The sequence below is a fragment of the Cetorhinus maximus genome, unplaced genomic scaffold, assembly GCF_964194155.1.
Source record: "Cetorhinus maximus unplaced genomic scaffold, sCetMax3.hap1.1 HAP1_SCAFFOLD_1239, whole genome shotgun sequence".
In the NCBI taxonomy this organism is placed as follows: Eukaryota; Metazoa; Chordata; class Chondrichthyes; order Lamniformes; family Cetorhinidae; genus Cetorhinus; species Cetorhinus maximus.
Genome location: NW_027597181.1, coordinates 30,001 through 52,859, shown reverse-complemented (window position 1 = coordinate 52,859; position 22,859 = coordinate 30,001). Strand labels below are relative to the sequence as shown.

Below are 22,859 nucleotides of genomic sequence, written 5' to 3'. Positions count from 1 at the left end.
CCTCCTTTCCTACGTTACGGCGACCGCCCTTCGATGAATAGCTTCGCCGGGCATCCCGATGGGAGGGGGAGTGTGGGGGTGCGCAAAATTGTATTTTGTTTATTTTGGGATCATTATATAATGGGGATTATTGTATGTAACCAAAGCGTGGCAGTCTGGGATGCTGGAGGACTCCTGTCTGGTCCTCCAGGACTCAGTGGGCTGGGTTTCCCCCCGCTGCCCCCTGGGACACTGGAGGAGTCAGGGAAGGTCCTCCAGGCTCCAGGCTGCCGCCCGCTGGCCGCCGGGATGCCGGAGGACCGCCGGTCGGTCCTCCAGCCCTGCCGCGCGGCCCGCCGGGATACCGGAGGACCGCCGTTCGGTCCTCCAGGGGGCGGGAGGAAGGGAAGAGGCGGTCTGCTGCAAGGAAGAGGAAATGGTGACGACCTGGTGCCGGCTGGAGCGCTGAGGCGCGGTGTTGAAGACGGAGAAGGGAAAGCTGGGGGATGAGCCCGGGCAGATGGAGGCCGGCGGTGGAGGAGGGGGAGGCAGCGCGCCGCCAGCTGGTGAAGGCGGTAAGGCTGAGGGCTGAAGGCTGGGGTGGGTGTGGGGAAACAGGTGGGATCTCCGCTGGCGCGGGGAGCCTAAAATGATTAGGCCGCGGGTTGACCTTTCACCCAAGCGGTGGCCGCGCCCCCTCCGCTTTGTCGCGCCCCCTCCTCTTTGCCACGCCCCGCCCCTCCTTTTTGCCACGCCCCGCCCCTCCTTTTTGCCCAGCCCCGCTCCTTCCCGCCCCTCCCCTTGGCCGCGCCCCGCCCCTTTGGTCCGCCCATCTACCGTCACATTAACCCCACCCACTCCGCTTGAGACCCGCCCACTTCCCTCATACCCGCCCACTTCCCTCATACCCGCCCAATTCCTTCAGTCCCGCCCACTTCTCCCAGACCCGCCCACTTCTCCCAGACCCGCCCACTTTCCTCATCCAACCTCCCTCCCCTCAGCCACGCCCACTCTCCCGGCCCCGCCCACTCTCCCGGCCCCCGCCCACTCTCCCGGCCCCCGCCCACACTCCCATCCCCCGCCCACTCCCCCGGCCCCCGCCCACTCCCCCGGGCCCCGCCCACTCCCCCGGGCCCCGCCCACTCCCCCGGCCCCCGCCCACTCCCCCGGCCCCCGCCCACTCCCCCGGCCCCCGCCCACTCCCCCGGCCCCCGCCCACTCCCCCGGCCCCCGCCCACTCCCCCGGCCCCGCCCACTACCCCGGCCCCGCCCACTACCCCGGCCCCGCCCACTACCCCGGCCCCGCCCACACTTCCATCCCCCGGCCCCGCCCACACTTCCACCCCTCCCCCCCGCCCACACTTCCACCCCCCCCCCCGTCCCCTCTCCCCCAACCCCTCTCACCCGACCCGCCCTCCCTTCTCCCCCGACCCGCTCCCCTCAGCCCCACCCACATTAACCCCACCCTCTGACCCCCCCACGTTAACCCCGCCCTCTGACCCCCCCACGTTAATCCCGCCCTCTGACTCCCCCACGTTAATCCCGCCCTCTGACCCCCCCACGTTAATCCCGCCCGCTGACCCCCCCACTTTAACCCCACCCTCTGACCCCTACGTTAACCCCACCCTCTGACCCCCACCTTGCCCTCAGCCTGTCCAGCCCTCGCGGTGGGCCTGAATTCCACTCTCTCCTGCTTGCAGGGGGCCCAGTGCACTGTAGCGTGGAAGCCTTGCAGCTCCAACTGTCTGAGGCACTGGCTGAAATCGAGAACATCAAGGCCATAGCCACAGTGTCAGAGAGCACCAAGCAGGAGGCCATCGACCAGGTGAAGCAGCACTGCCAGGAGGAGGTGGCGTCGCTACAGACCATCATGAAGGGTGAGCAGGCCACTAGGCACTTGGGTTTTGATATCAACGTCATGTATGCCTGTTCAACACAAACGGGAAACTCCCTGTCAGCCTGTACAACACAAACTGTAATCTCACTGTTCGCCTGTACAACACAAACGGGAAACTCCCTGTCAGCCTGTACAACACAAACTGTAATCTCACCGTCTGCCTGTACAACACAAATGGGAAACTCCCTGTCAGCCTGTATAACACAAACTGTAATCTCACCGTCTGCCTGTACAACACAAATGGGAAACTCCCTGTCAGCCTGTATAACACAAACTGTAATCTCACCGTCTGCCTGCCCAACACAAGTGGGAACTCCCTGTCAGCCTGTACAACACAAATTGTAATCTCACTGTCTGCTTGTACATCTCGAACTGTAACCGCACTGTCCGCCTGTACAACACAAACTGTAACCTCGCTGTCTGCCTGTACAGCACAAACTGTAACCTCGCTGTCTGCCTGTACAAGACAAACTGTAATCTCGCGGTCTGCCTGTACAACACAAACTGTAACCTCGCTGTCTGCCTGTACAACACAAACTGTAACCTCGCTGTCTGCCTGTACAACACAAACTGTAACCTCGCTGTCTGCCTGTACAACACAAACGGGAACTCACTGTCCGCCTGTACAACACAAATGGAGAAACCCCCTGTCAGCCTGTACAACACAAACTGTAATCTCACTGTCCAGATGTACAACACAAACAGGAAACTCCTTGTCTGCCTCTGCAGTTTAGCTGTAATCTCCCTGTCCACCTGTACAACACAAATTGTCATCTCCCCGGCTGCCTGTATAACACAAACGGGAAACTCCCTGTCTGGCTCTACAAATCAGCTGCAATCTCCTTGTCTGCCTGTACAACACAAACTGTAATCTCACTGTCCGCCTGTACTACACAAACAGGAAGCTCCACCTGCCTCTGCAACTCGGCTGTAATCTAACTGTCCGCCTGTACAGCTCAAACTGTAATCTCACTGCCTGTACAACTCCGACTGTAATCTCCCTGTCCGCTTGGACAACTCAACCTGTAATCTGCCTGTCTGCCTGTAAAACTCAGACTGAATCCCAACCACTGCAGCCAGTGGGATTTAAATTCAACTAATCAAATATGAGGTCTCAAGAATGGTGACCACGAAACTATCATCGATTGTTGTAAAAACCCATCTGGCTCGCGAATGAACGAGTTTTTAACGAAACTCCTTGCGCGCCTGTACAAGTCAGACTGTAATCCCACCGTCTGCCTGTACGGCTCAGACTGGAAACTCCCTGACAACCTGAACAACCCAACCGACAAATTCACTGTCCGCCTGTAGAACTCAAAACTGCAGTCGCCCTGTGCGCCTGTACAAATCAAGCTGTTCGTGCCCTGTCCGCCTGCACAACTCAGGCTGTAAACCCCACATTTGCCTGTACAACTCGAACTGTAAATTCCACCTGTACCGTTTTTAAAAATCCTTTCATGGCACGTGAGTGTCGCTGGCAAAGCCAGCATTCGTTGCAGATTCCTAACGGATAGACCATTTCGGAGATGCAGTTCAGAGTCATGCGCGTTGCCGTGGGCCTGGAGTCACGTGTAGGCCAGACTGGGTAATGACGGCAGATTTCCTTCCCTAAAGTGAACCCGATGGGTATTGACGACAATCTTTGATGGTTTCATGGTCGCCCTCACTGAAAGGAGCTTTCAATTCCAGCTTTATTAATTGTACACGGTGCTCCGACTGTGGTCTAACCAGACCAGAACCGTACACAGTGCTCCGAGTGTGGTCTAACCAGACCAGAACCTTACACAGTGCTCCGAGTGTGGTCTAACCGGACCAGAACTGTACACGGTGCTCCGAGTGTGGCCTAACCAGACCAGAACTGTACACGGTGCTCCGACTGTGGTCTAACCAGACCAGAACTGTACACGGTGCTCCGAGTGTGGTCTAACCACACCAGAACCGTACACAGTGCTCCGAGTGTGGTCTATCCAGACCAGAACTGTACACGGTGCTCCGAGTGTGGCCTAACCGGACCAGAACTGTACACGGTGCTCCGAGTGTGGTCTAACCAGACCAGAACTGTACACAGTGCTCCGAGTGTGGTCTAACCGGACCAGAACTGTACACGGTGCTCCGAGTGTGGTCTAACCAGACCAGAACTGTACACGGTGCTCCGAGTGTGGTCTAACCAGACCAGAACTGTACACGGTGCTCCGAGTGTGGTCTAACCGGACCAGAACTGTTCACAGTGCTCTGAGTGTGGTCTAACCGGACCAGAACTGTACACAGTGCTCCGAGTGTGGTCTAACCAGACCAGAACTGTACACAGTGCTCCGAGTGTGGTCTAACCGGACCAGAACTGTACACAGTGCTCGGAGTGTGGTCTAACCGGACCAGAACTGTACACAGTGCTCCGAGTGTGGTCTCACCGGACCAGAACCGTACACAGTGCTCGGAGTGTGGTCTAACCGGACCAGAACTGTACACAGTGCTCCGAGTGTGGTCTGTCCAGACCAGAACTGTACACGGTGCTCCGAGTGTGGTCTAACCGGACCAGAACTGTACACGGTGCTCCGAGTGTGGTCTAACCGGACCAGGACTGTACACGGTGCTCCGAGTGTGGTCTAACCAGACCAGAACTGTACACGGTGCTCCGAGTGTGGTCTAACCAGACCAGGACTGTACACGGTGCTCCGAGTGTGGTCTAACACATACCTGGCCACCCGTTAAATGCCCTCCCATTCTGCTGTTACGTTACTTTACTAACTTTCTCTCTGCTCCAGAGTCGCTCAGTAACTATGAGGCCCAGCTGAGAAATGCGGAGAAGGAGCGTTCCCAGTGGAGGCAGTACCAGGATGCCAAGGAGAGAGAAATCGTCAAACTGCGGAGGCATCTGTCAGGGAGTCTCCCTCAGGACAACCTGGAGAATGAGATGAGGAAGGTAAAGGGCGCATTAGTCTCCATCAAACCCGTGCTGTACCTGCCCTGGCAGTGTTTGATGGGGGACGGTGTAGAGGGAGCTTTACTCTGTATCTAACCCCGTGCTGTACCTGTCCTGGGAGTGTTTGATGGGGGACGGTGTAGGGGGGAGCTTTACCCTGTGTGTTTTTCACCATCCCCGCTCCGATGTTTGCAGGCACAGGAAGATGCCGAGAAGCTGCGTTCGATCGTGATGCCCATGGAACAGGAGATCGCCTCGCTGAAACAGAAGCTGGCAAAGGCTGAGGAACAGGTGGGCAGTGCCAGGGGGCAGCATTGGGCGGGATCCCAGGATTTTGTCCGTGGGGTGTAGGTACACCCACGGCGCTGTTAGGGAGGGAGTTCCAGGATTTTGTCCCATATGGTGTAGGTACACCCACGGCGCTGTTAGGGAGGGAGTTCCAGGATTTGGACCCCAGCGACAGTGAAGGAACGGCCGATATATTTCCAAGTCGGGATGGGTGAGGGGCCCGGAGGGGAACTTCCAGGTGGTGGGTGTTCCCCATGTGTCTGCTGCCCTCGTCCTTCTAGACGGTAGAGGTCGTGGGTTTGGGCGGCGCTGTCGAAGGAGCCTTGGCGAGTTGCTGCAGTGCATCTTGTAGATGGTACAAACACTGCTGCACCTGTGCGTTGGTGGTGGTGGAGGGAGTGAATGTTTGTGGATGGGGTGCCGATCGAGCGGGGGGGGCTGCTTTGTCCTGGACGGTGTCGAGCTTCTTGAGTGTTGTGGGAGCCGCACTCATCCAGGCAAGTGGGGAGTATCCCCATCACACTCCTGACTTGTACCTTGTAGATGGTGGACAGGCTTTGGGGGAGTCAGGAGGTGAGTTACTCTCCGCAGGATTCCCAGCCTCTGAACTGCTCTTGTAGCCACAGTATTTATATGGCTGGTCCCAGTTCAGTTTCTGGTCAATGGTAACCCCCAGGATGTTGATAGTGGGGGGATTCAGTGATGGTAATGCCATTGAATGTCAAGGGGGCGATGGTTGGATTCTCTCTTGTTGGAGATGGTCATTGCCTGGCACTTGTGTGGTGCAAATGTGACTCGCCACTTGTCAGCCCCAAGCCTGGATATTGTCCAGGTCTTGCTGCATTTGGAGATGGGCTGCTTCAGTATCTGAGGAACGCTAGACTGGTTCCTGAGATGAGAGGGATTGTCCCAGGAGGAGAGATTGAGGAGAATGGGTCTCTATTCCCTGGAGTTTCGAAGAATGAGAGGTCGTCTCACTGAAACGTAGAAAATTCTGAAGGGCTTTGACAGGGTCGATGCTGAGAGGCTGTTTCCCTCCCCCTCCCCGGGCCGGAGAGTCTAGAACACGGGGGGTCCCAGTCTCAGGAGAAGGGGTCGGCCATTTTGGGCTGAGATGAAGGAGAAATGTCTTCACTCGGGGAGGGTTGTGAATCTTTGGAATTCTCTACCCCAGAGAGCGGTGGGTGCTCCGTCATCGAGTAGGTTCAAGACCGGGAGATCAAGGGATTTTTGGACACTGAGGGGATCGAGGGATGTGGGGAGAGTGCGGGGAGGTGGAGTCAAGGGAGAAGATCAGCCACAGACTGGATTAAGGTGGAGTTGAGGTGGAAGATCAGCCACAGGCTGGATTAAGGCGGAGTTGAGGTGGATGATCAGCCACAGGCTGGATTAAGGTGGAGTTGAGGGGGAAGATCAGCCACAGGCTGGATTAAGGTGGAGTTGAGGGGGATGATCAGCCACAGGCTGGATTAAGGACACAGCAGGCTCCAGATAGGATTAGCATTGACCCCCCCGGTAGCGGAGAGGGTGAAAGGTCAGGAGGATACATTGGGGCTCTGTTTAATATTTGTGTGTTTTACCCTCCCTGTCAACCTCTCCCCACTTACCCCCCCCACCCCCACCTTCCCACAGCTCTCCGCTGATTCTCCGCAAGCGCTCCTGGCACATCGGTGCGAGGCCGAAACCCCGTGGAGGGAAGAGCCCTCGGGCCCTCGCCGGAGAGCCCCGAGGGAGTGGGGCTCCGAGGAGAGCGACAGCGCCTCCGAGGCCCAAGCCGGAGCGGACACCTTCGCCGCCAACTGCGCGGGCTGGACCACAGCGTCGGGGCCTGCCCCCTGCCTGGCTAGGCCACTGCCCCCCGGCAAGGAGGACACCGCCTCGCTGCTCTCCACTGGCACCCTGGTGCCCGAATCCATCTACCTACCCCCGCCCGGCTGTCACCTACTGCACGATGAGGAATGGAACGAGCTGCATCAGGAGGTAGAGGAGGCTTCGGAATTCCCCGTCTCTCCCACCATCTCTCTCTCTCTCTGCATTGCTCTCTGTTTCTCTCCCCCTGTATCACTCTCCGTCTCCCTCCCTCTGTATCACTCTCCGTCTCTCTGACCATCTCTCTCTCTCCCTCTGCATTGCTCTCTGATCTCTCTGTCTCTCTCTCACACTTTCCCTCTCTTGCGCTCTCTCTCTCTCCCTGCTCCTCTCTCTGTTTTCCCTTTTTGTCACTCTCTGTCTCTGTCTCTCTCTCTCTCTCTCTCTATCTCTCTGTTTCTCTCGCTCTCTCTCACACTCTCCAGCTCTCTGTGTCTCTGCCCCCCCATCTCTCTCTGCTTCTTTCTCTGCTTTCCCTCTTTGTCACTCTCTGTCTCTGTCTCTCTCTCTCTTGCTCTATTTCACACTCTCCCTCTCTCCTGTCTCTGCCTCTCTCTCACACTCTCCCTCTCCCCTGTCTCTGCCTCTCTTTCACGCTCTCCCTCTCTCCTGTCTCTGCCTCTCTCTCACACTCTCCCTCTCCCCTGTCTCTGCCTCTCTCTCACACTCTCCCTCTCCTCTGTCTCTGCCTCTCTCTCACACTCTCCCTCTCCCCTGTCTCTGCCTCTCTCTCACACTCTCCCTCTCCTCTGTCTCTGCCTCTCTCTCACACTCTCCCTCTCCCCTGTCTCTCTCTCTCTCACACTCTCCCTCTCTCCTGTCTCTGCCTCTCTCTCACACTCTCCCTCTCTCCTGTCTCTGCCTCTCTCTCACACTCTCCCTCTCTCCTGTCTCTTTCTCTCACACTCTCTCTCTCCCCTGTCTCTGCCTCTCTCTCACACTCTCCCTCTCGCCTGTCTCTGCCTCTCTCTCACACTCTCCCTCTCTCCTGTCTCTGTCTCTCTCTCACACTCTCCCTCTCTCCTGTCTCTGCCTCTCTCTCACACTCTTCCTCTCCCCTGTCTCTCTCTCTCTCACACTCTCCCTCTCCCCTGTCTCTCTCTCTCTCACACTCTCCCTCTCCCCTGTCTCTGCCTCTCTCTCACACTCTCCCTCTCTCCTGTCTCTGCCTCTCTCTCACACTCTCCCTTACTCGTATCTCTATCTCTCTCTCTCACACACTCTCCCCCTCTCCTGTCTCTGCCTCTCTCTCGCACTCTTCCTCTCTCCTGTCTCTGCCTCTATCCTGTCTCTCTCTCTCTCCCACTCTCCCTTACTCCTGTCTCTATCTCTCTCTCTCACACCCTCCCCCTCTCCTGTCTCTGCCTCTCTCTCACACTCTCCCTCTCTCCTGTCTCTGCCTCTCTCTCACACTCTCCCTCTCGACTGTCTCTGCCTCTCTCTCACACTCTCCCTCTCTCCTGTCTCTACCTCTCTCTCACACTCTCCCTCTCCCTCTCCCTTGTCTCTCTCTCACACTCTCCCTCTCCCCTGTCTCTCTCTCTCTCTCACACTCTCCCTCTCCCCTGTCTCTGCCTCTCTCTCACACTCTCCCTCTCCCCTGTCTCTCTTTCACACTCTCCCTCTCTCCTGTCTCTGCCTCTCTCTCACACTCTCCCTCTCCCCTGTCTCTCTCTCTCTCTCACACTCTCCCTCTCCCCTGTCTCTCTCTCTCTCTCACACTCTCCCTCTCCCCTGTCTCTCTCTCTCTCACACTCTCCCTCTCCCCTGTCTCTCTCTCTCTCACACTCTCCCTCTCCCCTGTCTCTGCCTCTCTCTCACACTCTCCCTCTCCCCTGTCTCTCTCTCTCTCACACTCTCCCTCTCCCCTGTCTCTGCCTCTCTCTCACACTCTCCCTCTCCCCTGTCTCTCTCTCTCTCACACTCTCCCTCTCTCCTGTCTCTGCCTCTCTCTCACACTCTCCCTCTCTCCTGTCTCTGCCTCTCTCTCACACTCTCCCTCTCTCCTGTCTCTCTCTCTCTCTCACACTCTCCCTCTCTCCTGTCTCTGTCTCTCTCTCACACTCTCCCTCTCTCCTGTCTCTGCCTCTCTCTCACACTCTTCCTCTCCCCTGTCTCTCTCTCTCTCACACTCTCCCTCTCCCCTGTCTCTCTCTCTCTCACACTCTCCCTCTCCCCTGTCTCTGCCTCTCTCTCACACTCTCCCTCTCTCCTGTCTCTGCCTCTCTCTCACACTCTCCCTTACTCGTATCTCTATCTCTCTCTCTCACACACTCTCCCCCTCTCCTGTCTCTGCCTCTCTCTCGCACTCTTCCTCTCTCCTGTCTCTGCCTCTATCCTGTCTCTCTCTCTCTCCCACTCTCCCTTACTCCTGTCTCTATCTCTCTCTCTCACACCCTCCCCCTCTCCTGTCTCTGCCTCTCTCTCACACTCTCCCTCTCTCCTGTCTCTGCCTCTCTCTCACACTCTCCCTCTCGACTGTCTCTGCCTCTCTCTCACACTCTCCCTCTCTCCTGTCTCTACCTCTCTCTCACACTCTCCCTCTCCCTCTCCCTTGTCTCTCTCTCACACTCTCCCTCTCTCCTGTCTCTACCTCTCTCTCACACTCTCCCTCTCCTCTCCCTTGTCTCTCTCTCACACTCTCCCTCTCCCCTGTCTCTCTCTCTCTCTCACACTCTCCCTCTCCCCTGTCTCTGCCTCTCTCTCACACTCTCCCTCTCCCCTGTCTCTCTTTCACACTCTCCCTCTCTCCTGTCTCTGCCTCTCTCTCACACTCTCCCTCTCCCCTGTCTCTCTCTCTCTCTCACACTCTCCCTCTCCCTGTCTCTCTCTCTCTCTCACACTCTCCCTCTCCCCTGTCTCTCTCTCTCTCACACTCTCCCTCTCCCCTGTCTCTCTCTCTCTCACACTCTCCTCTCCCCTGTCTCTGCCTCTCTCTCACACTCTCCCTCTCCCCTGTCTCTCTCTCTCTCACACTCTCCCTCTCCCCTGTCTCTGCCTCTCTCTCACACTCTCCCTCTCCCCTGTCTCTCTCTCTCTCACACTCTCCCTCTCTCCTGTCTCTGCCTCTCTCTCACACTCTCCCTCTCTCCTGTCTCTGCCTCTCTCTCACACTCTCCCTCTCCCTGTCTCTGCCTCTCTCTCACACTCTCCCCTCTCTCCTGTCTCTGCCTCTCTCTCACACTCTCCCTCTCCTCTGTCTCTGCCTCTCTCTCACACTCTCCCTCTCCCCTGTCTCTCTCTCTCTCACACTCTCCCTCTCTCCTGTCCCTGCCTCTCTCTCTCTCACACTCTCCCTCTCTCCTGTCTCTGCCTCTCTCTCACACTCTCCCTCTCTCCTGTCTCTGCCTCTCTCTCACACTCTCCCTCTCTCCTGTCTCTGCCTCTCTCTCACACTCTCCCTCTCTCCTGTCTCTGCCTCTCTCTCACACTCTCCCTCTCCCTGTCTCTCTCTCTCTCTCACACTCTCCCTCTCTCCTGTCTCTGCCTCTCTCTCACACTCTCCCTCTCCCCTGCCTCTCTCTCACACTCTCCCTCTCCCCTGTCTCTGCCTCTCTCTCACACTCTCCCTCTCTCCTGTCTCTACCTCTCTCTCACACTCTCCCTCTCCCCTGTCTCTCTCTCTCTCACACTCTCCCTCTCTCCTGTCTCTGCCTCTCTCTCACACTCTCCCTCTCCCCTGTCTCTCTCTCTCTCACACTCTCCCTCTCTCCTGTCTCTGCCTCTCTCTCACACTCTCCCCTCTCTCCTGTCTCTGTCTCTCTCTCACACTCTCCCTCTCCCCTGTCTCTGCCTCTCTCTCACACTCTCCCTCTCCCCTGTCTCTCTCTCTCTCTCACACTCTCCCTCTCTCCTGTCTCTGCCTCTCTCTCACACTCTCCCTCTCCCCTGTCTCTGCCTCTCACACTCTCCCTCTCCCCTGTCTCTGCCTCTCTCTCACACTCTCCCTCTCCCCTGTCTCTCTCTCACACTCTCCCTCTCCCCTGTCTCTCTCTCTCTCACACTCTCCCTCTCTCCCTGTCTCTGCCTCTCTCTCACACTCTCCCTCTCCCCTGTCTCTCTCTCTCTCACACTCTCCCTCTCTCCTGTCTCTGCCTCTCTCTCACACTCTCCCTCTCCCCTGTCTCTCTCTCACACTCTCCCTCTCCCCTGTCTCTGTCTCTCACACTCTCCCTCTCCCCTGTCTCTCTCTCACACTCTCCCTCTCCCTGTCTCTCTCTCACACTCTCCCCTCTCCCCTGTCTCTCTCTCTCTCACACTCTCCCTCTCCCCTGTCTCTCTCTCTCTCACACTCTCCCTCTCCCCTGTCTCTCTCTCTCTCACACTCTCCCTCTCCCCTGTCACTGCCTCTCTCTCTCACACTCTCCCTCTCCCCTGTCTCTGCCTCTCTCTCACACTCTCCCTCTCCCCTGTCCCTGCCTCTCTTTCACGCTCTCCCTCTCTCCTGTCTCTGTCTCTCTCTCACACTCTCCCTCTCTCCCTGTCTCTGCCTCTCTCTCACACTCTCCCTCTCCCCTGTCTCTCTCTCACACTCTCCCTCTCCCCTGTCTCTCTCTCACACTCTCCCTCTCCCCTGTCTCTGCCTCTCTCTCACACTCTCCCTCTCCCCTGTCTCTCTCTCTCTCTCACACTCTCCCTCTCTCCTGTCTCTGCCTCTCTCTCACACTCTCCCTCTCCCCTGTCTCTCTCTCTCTCACACTCTCCCTCTCCCCTGTCTCTGCCTCTCTCTCACACTCTCCCTCTCCCCTGTCTCTCTCTCTCTCACACTCTCCCTCTCCCTGTCTCTCTCTCTCTCACACTCTCCCTCTCTCCTGTCTCTGCCTCTCTCTCACACTCTCCCTCTCCCCTGTCTCTCTCTCTCTCACACTCTCCCTCTCCCCTGTCTCTGCCTCTCTCTCACACTCTCCCTCTCCCTGTCTCTCTCTCTCTCACACTCTCCTCTCCCCTGTCTCTCTCTCTCTCTCACACTCTCCCTCTCCCCTGTCTCTGCCTCTCTCTCACACTCTCCCTCTCTCCTGTCTCTGCCTCTCTCTCACACTCTCCCTCTCCCCTGTCTCTGCCTCTCTCTCACACTCTCCCTCTCCCTGTCCTCTGCCTCTCTCTCACACTCTCCCTCTCCCCTGTCTCTCTCTCTCACACTCTCCCTCTCCCGTCTCTGCCTCTCTCTCACACTCTCCCTCTCTCCTGTCTCTGCCTCTCTCTCACACTCTCCCTCTCCCCTGTCTCTCTCTCTCTCACACTCTCCCTCTCCCCTGTCTCTCTCTCTCTCACACTCTCCTCTCTCCTGTCTCTCTCTCTCTCACACTCTCCCTCTCCCCTGTCACTGTCTCTCTCTCACACTCTCCCTCTCCCCTGTCTCTGCCTCTCTCTCACACTCTCCCTCTCCCCTGTCTCTCTCTCTCTCACACTCTCCCTCTCTCCTGTCTCTCTCTCTCTCACACTCTCCCTCTCCCCTGTCTCTCTCTCTCTCACACTCTCCCTCTCCCCTGTCTCTCTCTCTCTCACACTCTCCCTCTCTCCTGTCTCTCTCTCTCTCACACTCTCCCTCTCCCCTGTCACTGTCTCTCTCTCACACTCTCCCTCTCCCCTGTCTCTGCCTCTCTCTCACACTCTCCCTCTCTCCTGTCTCTGCCTCTCTCTCACACTCTCCCTCTCTCCTGCCTCTCTCTCTCTCACACTCTCCCTCTCCCCTGTCTCTGCCTCTCTCTCACACTCTCCCTCTCCCCTGTCTCTCTCTCACACTCTCCCTCTCTCCTGTCTCTGTCTCTCTCTCACACTCTCCCTCTCTCCTGTCTCTGTCTCTCTCTCACACTCTCCCTCTCTCCTGTCTCTGCCTCTCTCTCACACTCTCCCTCTCCCCTGTCTCTCTCTCTCAATCTCTCCCTCTCCCCTGTCTCTGCCTCTCTCTCACACTCTCCCTCTCTCCTGTCTCTGCCTCTCTCTCACACTCTCCCTCTCCCCTGTCGCTGCCTCTCTCTCACACTCTCCCTCTCCTCTGTCTCTCTCTCACTCTCACACTCTCCCTCTCCCCTGTCTCTGCCTCTCTCTCACACTCTCCCTCTCCCCTGTCTCTACCTCTCTCTCACACTCTCCCTCTCTCCTGTCTCTGCCTCTCTCTCACACTCTCCCTCTCTCCTGTCTCTACAGGTCAAACAGCATCAGGTGTCTCTGCACCAGACACGGGAGCGACTAGAGATAGAGACGGCCGTTCGCAAGAACCTGGAGGAAGCCCTGAGACAGAGCAGCGAGGAGTGTGGCCAAGAGGTGATAAATACTGGGCGCTGAACCCAGGGAGATATCTGTACACTGACTGGTGTCTCTCAGTCCCCTCTCTCTCTCAGGGAGATATCTGTACACTGGCTGGTGTCTCTCAGTCCCCTCTCTCTCTCAGGGAGATATCTGTACACTGACTGGTGTCTCTCAGTCCCCTCTCTCTCTCAGAGAGATATCTGTACACTGACTGGTGTCTCTCAGTCCCCTCTCTCTCTCAGGGAGATATCTGTACACTGACTGGTGTCTCTCAGTCCCCTCTCTCTCTCAGGGAGATATCTGTACACTGACTGGTGTCTCTCAGTCCCCTCTCTCTCTCAGGGAGATATCAGTACACTGACTGGTGTCTCTCAGTCCCCCTCTCTCTCTCAGGGAGATATCTGTACACTGACTGGTGTCTCTCAGTCCCCCTCTCCCTCTCAGGGAGATATCTGTACACTGACTGGTGTCTCTCAGTCCCCTCTCTCCCTCTCAGGGAGATATCTGTACACTGACTGGTGTGTCTCAGTCCCCTCTCTCTCAGGGAGATATCTGTACACTGACTGGTGTCTCTCAGTCCCCCTCTCTCTCTCAGGGAGATATCAGTACACTGGTGTGTCTCAGTCCCTCTCTCTCAGGGAGATATCTGTACACTGACTGGTGTCTCTCAGTCCCCTCTCTCTCTCAGGGAGATATCTGTACACTGACTGGTGTCTCTCAGTCCCCTCTCTCTCTCAGGGAGATATCTGTACACTGACTAGTGTCTCTCAGTCCCCTCTCTCTCTCAGGGAGATATCTGTACACTGACTGGTGTCTCTCAGTCCCCCCTCTCTCTCAGGGAGATATCTGTACACTGACTGGTGTCTCTCGGTCCCTCTCTCTCTCAGGGAGATATCTGTACACTGACTGGTGTCTCTCAGTCCCTCTCTCTCTCAGGGAGATATCTGTACACTGACTGGTGTCTCTCAGTCCCTCTCTCTCAGGGAGATATCTGTACACTGACTGGTGTCTCTCAGTCCCTCTCTCTCTCAGGGAGATATCTGTACACTGACTGGTGTCTCTCAGTCCCCTCTCTCTCAGGGAGATATCTGTACACTGACTGGTGTCTCTCAGACTCTCTCTCAGGGAGATATCAGTACACTGACTGGTGTCTCTCAGTCCCTCTCTCTCAGGGAGATATCTGTACACTGACTGGTGTCTCTCAGTCCCCTCTCTCTCTCTCAGTGAGATATCTGTACACTGACTGGTGTCTCTCAGTCTCTCTCTCAGCGAGATATCTGTACACTGACTGGTGTCTCTCAGTCCCCTCTCTCTCAGGGAGATATCTGTACACTGACTGGTGTCTGTCAGTCCCCTCTCTCTCTCAGGGAGATATCTGTACACTGACTGGTGTCTCTCAGTCCCCTCTCTCTCAGGGAGATATCTGTACACTGACTGGTGTCTCTCAGTCCCCCCTCTCTCTCTCAGGGAGATATCTGTACACTGACTGGTGTCTCTCAGTCCCCTCTCTCTCTCTCAGGGAGATATCTGTACACTGACTGGTGTCTCTCAGTCCCCTCTCTCTCTCAGGGAGATATCTGTACACTGACTGGTGTCTCTCAGTCCCCTCTCTCTCTCAGGGAGATATCTGGACACTGACTGTTGTCTCTCAGTCCCTCTCTCTCAGGGAGATATCTGTACACTGACTGGTGTCTCTCAGTCCCCTCTCTCTCTCAGGGAGATATCTGTACACTGACTGTTGTCTCTCAGTCCCCTCTCTCTCAGGGAGATGATAGATTGTTATATATGTCACATTATGTTCGATGATTGTGGTGTGAAAGTACCATGTTTTGGATTTTATAAATGGTATTTGCTGTTCCAAAACACAGGTAGCTCTTGTGAAAGACAAAGTGGACTCTTCTATGTTGGAGATTCAGAGGCTTAAAGAGATGTTTACAGTGATCCAGGAACGAACACAGAAACAGATGGTGAATTGACATGTCTCCCCTATCCACTGTTCCAATTGTCCCCAGAACTAATCCCATTCACCTGCTCTCTCTCCCCATAGCCCTGTATCAACCCCCAAACTAATCCCACTGCCCCGCTCTCTCCCCGTAGCCCTGTATCAACCCCCAAACTAATCCCACTGCCCCGCTCTCTCCCCATAGCCCTGTATCAATCCCAAACTAATCCCACTGCCCCGCTCTCTCCCCGTAGCCCTGTATCAACCCCCAAACTAATCCCACTGCCCCGCTCTCTCCCCATAGCCCTGTATCAATCCCAAACTAATCCCACTGCCCCACTCTCTCCCCATAGCCCTGTATCAATCACTAAACTAATCCCACTGTCCCGCTCTATCCCCATAGCCCTGTATCAATCCCCAAACTAATCCCACTGTCCCGCTCTCTCCCCATAGCCCTGTATCAACCCCCAAACTAATCCCACTGTCCCGCTCTCACCCCATAGCCCTGTATCAATCCCCAAACTAATCCCACTGTCCCGCTCACTCCCCATAGCCCTGTATCAATCCCCAAACTAATCCCACTGCCCCACTCTCACCCCATAGCCCTGTATCAATCCCCAAACTAATCCCACTGTCCCGCTCTCTCCCCATAGCCCTGTATCAATCCCCAAACTAACCCCACTGCCCCGCTCTCTCCCCGTAGCCCTGTATCAATCCCCAAACTAATCCAACTGCCCCGCTCTCTCCCCATAGCCCTGTATCAATCCCCAAACTAATCCCACTGCCCCGCTCTCTCCCCATAGCCCAGTATCAATCCCCAAACTAATCCCACTGCCCCGCTCTCTCCCCATAGCCCTGTATCAATCCCCAAACTAATCCACTGCCCCGCTCTCTCCTCATAGCCCTGTATCAATCCCCAAACTAATCCCACTGCCCCGATCTCTCCCCATAGCCCTTTATCAACCCCCAAACTAATCCCACTGCCCCGCTCTCTCCCCATAGCCCTGTATCAATCCCCAAACTAATCCCACTGACCCGCTCTCTCCCCGTAGCCCTGTATCGATCAGCGCTGGCCCTCTCCCTGCCACACTCACTCTGTCGGCTGTCTGTCCAATCACAGGCGCAGTTGGTGGGAACGCACAAGGAGCTGAGCACTCGAATACAGCAGCTGCTGAGGGAGAACCAGGAGCTGAAGAGCCTTCACGGCCCCCCGACTCAGGCTGTGGACCCCCAGACCGCCGTCTCCGGCCAGGTAGGGCCTCACGTTGACCAGCTCCCGCAGCACCTGCCCAGACCCCCGTCACCCCGCCTCACACCGTTTGCTCACTCTCTCTCTCTCTCTCTCTCCTGCATCCCCGCAGGTTACCCAGGAGTCACCCTCGCAGAGTGGGCGTCCAGAGGACAACCTCCACCTCGGTAAGGCTCCCCTCTCACCATTTTAGCCAAATGTCGGCAAGCGCAGATAAGGTTTAACCTCCTCCAGCCTCTACAACCCTCCCTATCTCTGTAACCTCCTCCAGCCCCCTACAACCCTCCCTATCTCTGTAACCTCCTACACCCCCTACACCCCTCCCTCTCTCTGTAACCTCCTCCAGTCCCTACAACCCTCCCTATCTCTGTAACCTCCTCCAGCCCCCTACACCCCTCCCTATCTCTGTAACCCCCTCCAGCCGCTACAACCCTCCCTATCTCTGTAACCTCCTCCAGCCCCTACAACCCTCCCTATCTCTGTAACCCCCTCCAGCCCCTACAACCCTCCCTATCTCTGTAACCTCCTCCAGCCGCTACAACCCTCCCTATCTCTGTAACCTCCTCCAGCCCCTACAACCCTCCCTATCTCTGTAACCTCCTCCAGCCCGTACAACCCTCCCTATCTCTGTAACCTCCTCCAGCCCCTACACCCCTCCCTATCTCTGTAACCTCGTCCAGCCCCTACAACCCTCCCTATCTCTGTAACCTCCTCCAGCCCCCTACACCCCTCCCTATCTCTGTAACCTCCTCCAGCTGCTACAACCCTCCCTATCTCTGTAACCTCCTCCAGCCCCTACAACCCTCCCTATCTCTGTAACCTCCTCCAGTCCCCTACAACCCTCCCTATCTCTGTAACCTTCTGCATCCCTACAACCCTCCCTATCTCTGTAACCTCCTCTAGCCCCTACAACCCTCCCTATCTCTGTAACCTCCTCCAGTCCCTACAACTCTCCCTATCTCTGTAACCTCCTCCAGCCCCCTACAACCCTCCCTATCTCTGTTAGCTCCTCCAGCCCCTACAACCCTCCCTATCTCTGTAACCTCCTCCAGCCCCCTTCAACCCTCCCTATCTCTGTAACCTCCTCCAGTCCCCTACAACCCTCCCTATCCCTGTAACCTCCTCCAGCCCCTACAACCCTCCCTATCTCTGTAACCTCCACCAGCCCCTACACCCCTCCCTATCTCTGTAACCTCCTCCAGCCCCTACAACCCTCCCTATCTCTGTAACTTCCTCCAGCTCCCTACAACCCTCCCTATCTCTGTAACCTCCTCCAGCCTCTACAACCCTCCCTATCTCTGTAACTTCCTCCAGCTCCCTACAACCCTCCCTATCTCTGTAACCTCCTCCAGCCCCTACAACCCTCCCTATCTCTGTAACCTCCTCCAGCCTCCTACAACCCTCCCTATCTCTGTAACCTCCTCCAGCCCCCCTACACCCCTCCCTATCTCTGTAACCTCCTCCAGCCCCTGCAACCCTCCCTATCTCTGTAACCTCCTCCAGCCCCCTACAATCCTCCCTATCTCTGTAACCTCCTCCAGCCCCTACAACCCTCCCTATCTCTGTAACCTCCTCCAGCCCCCTACAATCCCTCCCTATCTCTGTAACCTTCTCCAGCCCCCTACAACCCTCCCTATCTCTGTAACCTCGTCCAGCCCCTACAACCCTCCCTATCTCTGTAACCTCCTCCAGCCCCCTACACCCCTCCCTATCTCTGTAACCTCCTCCAGCTGCTACAACCCTCCCTATCTCTGTAACCTCCTCCAGCCCCTACAACCCTCCCTATCTCTGTAACCTCCTCCAGTCCCCTACAACCCTCCCTATCTCTGTAACCTTCTGCATCCCTACAACCCTCCCTATCTCTGTAACCTCCTCTAGCCCCTACAACCCTCCCTATCTCTGTAACCTCCTCCAGTCCCTACAACTCTCCCTATCTCTGTAACCTCCTCCAGCCCCCTACAACCCTCCCTATCTCTGTTAGCTCCTCCAGCCCCTACAACCCTCCCTATCTCTGTAACCTCCTCCAGCCCCCTTCAACCCTCCCTATCTCTGTAACCTCCTCCAGTCCCCTACAACCCTCCCTATCCCTGTAACCTCCTCCAGCCCCTACAACCCTCCCTATCTCTGTAACCTCCACCAGCCCCTACACCCCTCCCTATCTCTGTAACCTCCTCCAGCCCCTACAACCCTCCCTATCTCTGTAACTTCCTCCAGCTCCCTACAACCCTCCCTATCTCTGTAACCTCCTCCAGCCTCTACAACCCTCCCTATCTCTGTAACTTCCTCCAGCTCCCTACAACCCTCCCTATCTCTGTAACCTCCTCCAGCCCCTACAACCCTCCCTATCTCTGTAACCTCCTCCAGCCTCCTACAACCCTCCCTATCTCTGTAACCTCCTCCAGCCCCCCTACACCCCTCCCTATCTCTGTAACCTCCTCCAGCCCCTGCAACCCTCCCTATCTCTGTAACCTCCACCAGCCCCTACACCCCTCCCTATCTCTGTAACCTCCTCCAGCCCCTACACCCCTCCCTATCTCTGTAACCTCCTCCAGCCCCTACAACCCTCCCTATCTATGTAACCTCCTCCAGCCCCTACACCCCTCCCTATCTCTGTAACCTCCTCCAGCCCCTACACCCCTCCCTATCTCTGTAACCTCCTCCAGCCCCTGCAACCCTCCCTATCTCTGTAACCTCCTCCAGCCCCCTACAATCCCTCCCTATCTCTGTAACCTCCTCCTACGGACAATTGCAGTCGATCAAGTGTCCCTGATGTAAGACTGAGTTGGGTTTGAATTTAAAGGTGACCTGCTGACTCTCTCTCTCTCTCTCTCTCTCTTTCTCTCTCCCCCTTTCCCTCTCCCCTCCTCCAGCTGGGGAACTCACACTGACAACAGCGGCCGAACCCTCTCCCGAGAGGAACAACGAGGTGAGTGATCGGCGCCGGGCAACGGGACCCTCCCGGCAAATTGCCATCGGCAACCGGAGCGAGAAGAGGCCATTCGGCCCCTCGAGGTGTCCCTGCCCTTAATCGAGCCTGTGGCTGACCTCCTCCTTCAACTCCACCTTCCCCTCCCCCCCACCGTCCCCGTCTCCCTGCATCCCTTAATCCCCTCAGCGTCCGTGAGATCTCTCGATCTCCCTGGTGAAATAGGAGGAGGCCATTCGGCCCCTCGAGCCTGATCCGCCCTTAATCCAGCCTGTGGCTGATCTTCTCCCTCAACTCCGCCTTCCGGCTCTCTCCCCGTCTCCCCCGACCCCCTCAGCGCCCATAAGATCTCTCGATCCCACCCAACGACTGAGCATCTCTGGGGCAGAGACTTGGTGTCGGTTGCAACGCCTGAAGTATTTTTTTCGCCAAGCGCTGAGGGGTTTCTCCCTCTCCCATCCTCTCGGGCGTTTGAGCTGCAGACACTCGGCTCCTTCCCCAACCCTTCCAACAATCGCCCTCCCAGTTATTGTCCACTCCGCTCACGAGCATCGGAACCCCAGCCCGAACGTCCCCGTTAAATCCTCATGTCCTGTTTTCACGCTCGCCGACCCATTTCACCGAGCATGTCACACCCCTCGGCAACACGGTGAAACACATTCATGTTTTCACACCATCTCCACCTCTCTCTCTCTCTCTCTCTGTCCCTCTCCCTCTCTCTCCCTCTCTCCTTCTGTCTCTCTGTCTGTCCCTCTCCCTCGCTCTCTCTCTCTCTCTCTTCCTCTCTCTGTCTGTCTCTTTCTCTCTCTATCTCTCCTCCTCTCTCTGTCTCTCCCTCTCTCTCTGTCTCTCCCTCTCTCTCTGTCTATCTCTCTCTCTGCCTCTCTCACTCTCTCTCTGTCTCTCTCTCTCTCTGTCTCTTTCTCTCTCTGTACCTCTCCCCCTTTCTGTCCCTCTCACTTTGTCTCTCTCTCTCTCTCTTTCTGTCTTTCTCTGTCTCCCTCTCTCTGTCTCTCTCTCTGTCTCTCTCTCTGTCTCTCTCTCTGTCTCTCTCTCTGTCTCTCTCTCTGTCTCTCTCTGTCTCTCTCTGTCTCTCTCTGTCTCTCTCCCTGTCTCTCTCCCTGTCTCTCTCTCTCTGCCTCTCTCTCTCTGTCTCTGTCTCTCTTTCTGTCTCTGTCTCTCTCTCTCTCTGTTTCTCCCTCTGTGTTTCTCTCCCGCTCTGTCTCTTTCTCTCTCTATCACCCCTCTGTCTCTCTCTCTATCTCACTCCATCTGTCTGTCTCTGCCTATCTCTCTGTCCCTCTATCTCCTTCTCCGTCTCTTTCTCTCTGTCTCTCTCCCTCTGTCTCTCTCCCTCTCTGTCTCTCTCTCTTTCTGTCTTCCTCTCTATCTCCCCCTCTCTCTGTCTCTCTGTGTCTCTCTCTCTTCCTCTTTCTGTCTCCCACTCTCTGCCTCCCTCTCTCTGCCTCCTTCTCTCTCACTCTCCCTCTCTCTCCTTCTCTCTCTGTCCCACACATTCTGTCTCTCTACCTCTCTCTCTGCCTGTCTCTCTGTCTCTGTCTCACTCACTCCATCTGTCTGTCTCTGCCTATCTCTCTGACACTCGATCTCTCTCTCTGTCTCTCTTTCTCTTTCTCTCTCTCTGTCTCTCTCTCTCTCTCTCTGTCTCTCCCTCTCTCTGTCTCTCCCTCTCTCTGTCTCTCTCTCTCTCTATCTCTCCCTCTCTCTATCTCTCCCTCTCTCTGTCTCTCCCTCTCTCTGTCTCTCCCTCTCTCTGTCTCTCCCTCTCTCTGTCTCTGCCTCTCTCTGTCTCTCCCTCTCTCTGTCTCTGCCTCTCTCTGTCTCTGCCTCTCTCTGTCTCTCTCTGTCACTGTCTCTCTCTCTCTCTCTGTTTCTCCCTGTCTCCCTCTCCCTCCCTCTCTCTCCCTGACACACTCTGTTTTTATGTCTCTTTCTCTGTGTCACTTTTTCCCTCTTTCTCCATCTCTCTCTCTCCCTCTTTCTCTCCATCTGTGTCCATCTCTCCCTCTGTCTCTCTCTCTCTCCCTCCCTCTTGCTCCCTCCCCCTTTCCCACAGCTCCTGACCAGGCTGCAGGAGAAAATGGCCGAGGTGGCGACACTACAGACTCAGTGTAACCAGCAACAACTGGAGCTGCAGACCCGGACAGAGGAGAGGGTGAGTGTACTGAGGGAGCGTCGCACTGTCGGGGGGTCAGTACTGAGGGAGTGCCGCACTGTCGGAGGGTCAGTGCTGAGGGAGCGCCGCACTGTCGGAGGGTCAGTGCTGAGGGAGCGCCGCACTGTCGGAGGGTCAATGCTGAGGGAGCTCCGCACTGTCGGAGGGTCAGTGCTGAGGGAGTGCCGCACTGTCGGAGGGTCAGTGCTGAGGGAGCGCCGCACTGTCGGAGGGTCAGTGCTGAGGGAGCTCCGCACTGTGGGAGGGTCAGTGCTGAGGGAGCTCCGCGCTGTCGGAGGGTCAGTGCTGAGGGAGCGCCGCACTGTCGGAGGGTCAGTACTGAGGGAGAGCCGCACTGTCGGAGGGTCAGTGCTGAGGGAGCGCCGCACTGTCGAAGGGTCAGTGCTGAGGGAGCGCCGCACTGTCGGAGGGTCAGTGCTGAGGGAGCGCCGCACTGTCGGACGGTCAGTGCTGAGGGAGCGCCGCACTGTCGGAAGGTCAGTACTGAGGGAGGGGCGCACTGTCGGAGGGTCAGTGCTGAGGGAGCGCCGCACTGTCGGAGGGTCAGTGCTGAGGGAGCTCTGCACTGTCGGAGGGTCAGTGCTGAGGGAGAGCCGCACTGTCGGAGAGTCAGCACTGAGGGAGAGCCGCACTGTTCGGAGGGTCAGTGCTGAGGGAGTGCCGCACTGTCGGAGGGTCAGTGCTGAGGGAGCGCCGCACTGTCGGAGGGTCAGTGCTGAGGGAGCGCCGCACTGTCGGAGGGTCAGTGCTGAGGGAGCGCCGCACTGTCGGAGGGTCAGTGCTGAGGGAGCGCCGCACTGTCGGAGGGTCAGTGCTGAGGGAGCGCCGCACTGTCGGAGGGTCAGTGCTGAGGGAGCGTCGCACTGTCGGAGGGTCAGTGCTGAGGGAGCGCCGCACTGTCGGAGGGTCAGCGCTGAGGGAGCGCCGCACTGTCGGAGGGTCAGCGCTGAGGGAGCGCCGCACTGTCGGAGGGTCAGTGCTGAGGGAGCGCCGCACTGTCGGAGGGTCAGTACTGAGGGAGCGCCGCACTGTCGGAGGGTCAGTGCTGAGGGAGCGCCGCACTGTCGGAGGGTCAGTGTTGAGGGAGCGCCGCACTGTCGGAGGGTCAGTGTTGAGGGAGCGCCGCACTGTCGGAGGGTCAGTACTGAGGGAGTGCTGAATTACCCGTCTCTTGCAGGCAGACCTGACGGTGAAGTTACAGGAAGAAAAGGCCAAAGGTCAGAGGTTGCAGGTCGAGTTGGACACCAGTGAACAAGTCCAGAAAGATTTCGTGAAACTCTCCCAGGCACTGCAGGTTAGTGTTAATAAACCGCCCTCATACCCCTCCTCCTGTTCCGGAGAGG

General features: G+C 56.9%; 1 protein-coding gene across 1 annotated transcript in view; it reads left to right on the top strand.

Moving 5' to 3' along the window:
• Positions 1 to 375: 375 nt before the first annotated feature.
• LOC144675948 (rab GTPase-binding effector protein 2-like) overlaps positions 376 to 22,859 on the top strand; it is a 23,568-nt gene continuing 1,084 nt past the window's right edge. The window contains exons 1-12 of the mRNA XM_078536466.1: positions 376 to 554; positions 1,680 to 1,856; positions 4,639 to 4,796; positions 4,992 to 5,087; positions 6,717 to 7,064; positions 13,101 to 13,217; positions 15,071 to 15,169; positions 16,265 to 16,396; positions 16,506 to 16,560; positions 19,264 to 19,319; positions 21,397 to 21,495; positions 22,694 to 22,810. Of these exons, the coding sequence (XP_078392592.1) occupies positions 500 to 554; positions 1,680 to 1,856; positions 4,639 to 4,796; positions 4,992 to 5,087; positions 6,717 to 7,064; positions 13,101 to 13,217; positions 15,071 to 15,169; positions 16,265 to 16,396; positions 16,506 to 16,560; positions 19,264 to 19,319; positions 21,397 to 21,495; positions 22,694 to 22,810 (1,509 nt within the window). The 5' untranslated portion in view covers positions 376 to 499. The remainder of the gene's footprint in view (positions 555 to 1,679; positions 1,857 to 4,638; positions 4,797 to 4,991; positions 5,088 to 6,716; positions 7,065 to 13,100; positions 13,218 to 15,070; positions 15,170 to 16,264; positions 16,397 to 16,505; positions 16,561 to 19,263; positions 19,320 to 21,396; positions 21,496 to 22,693; positions 22,811 to 22,859) is intronic.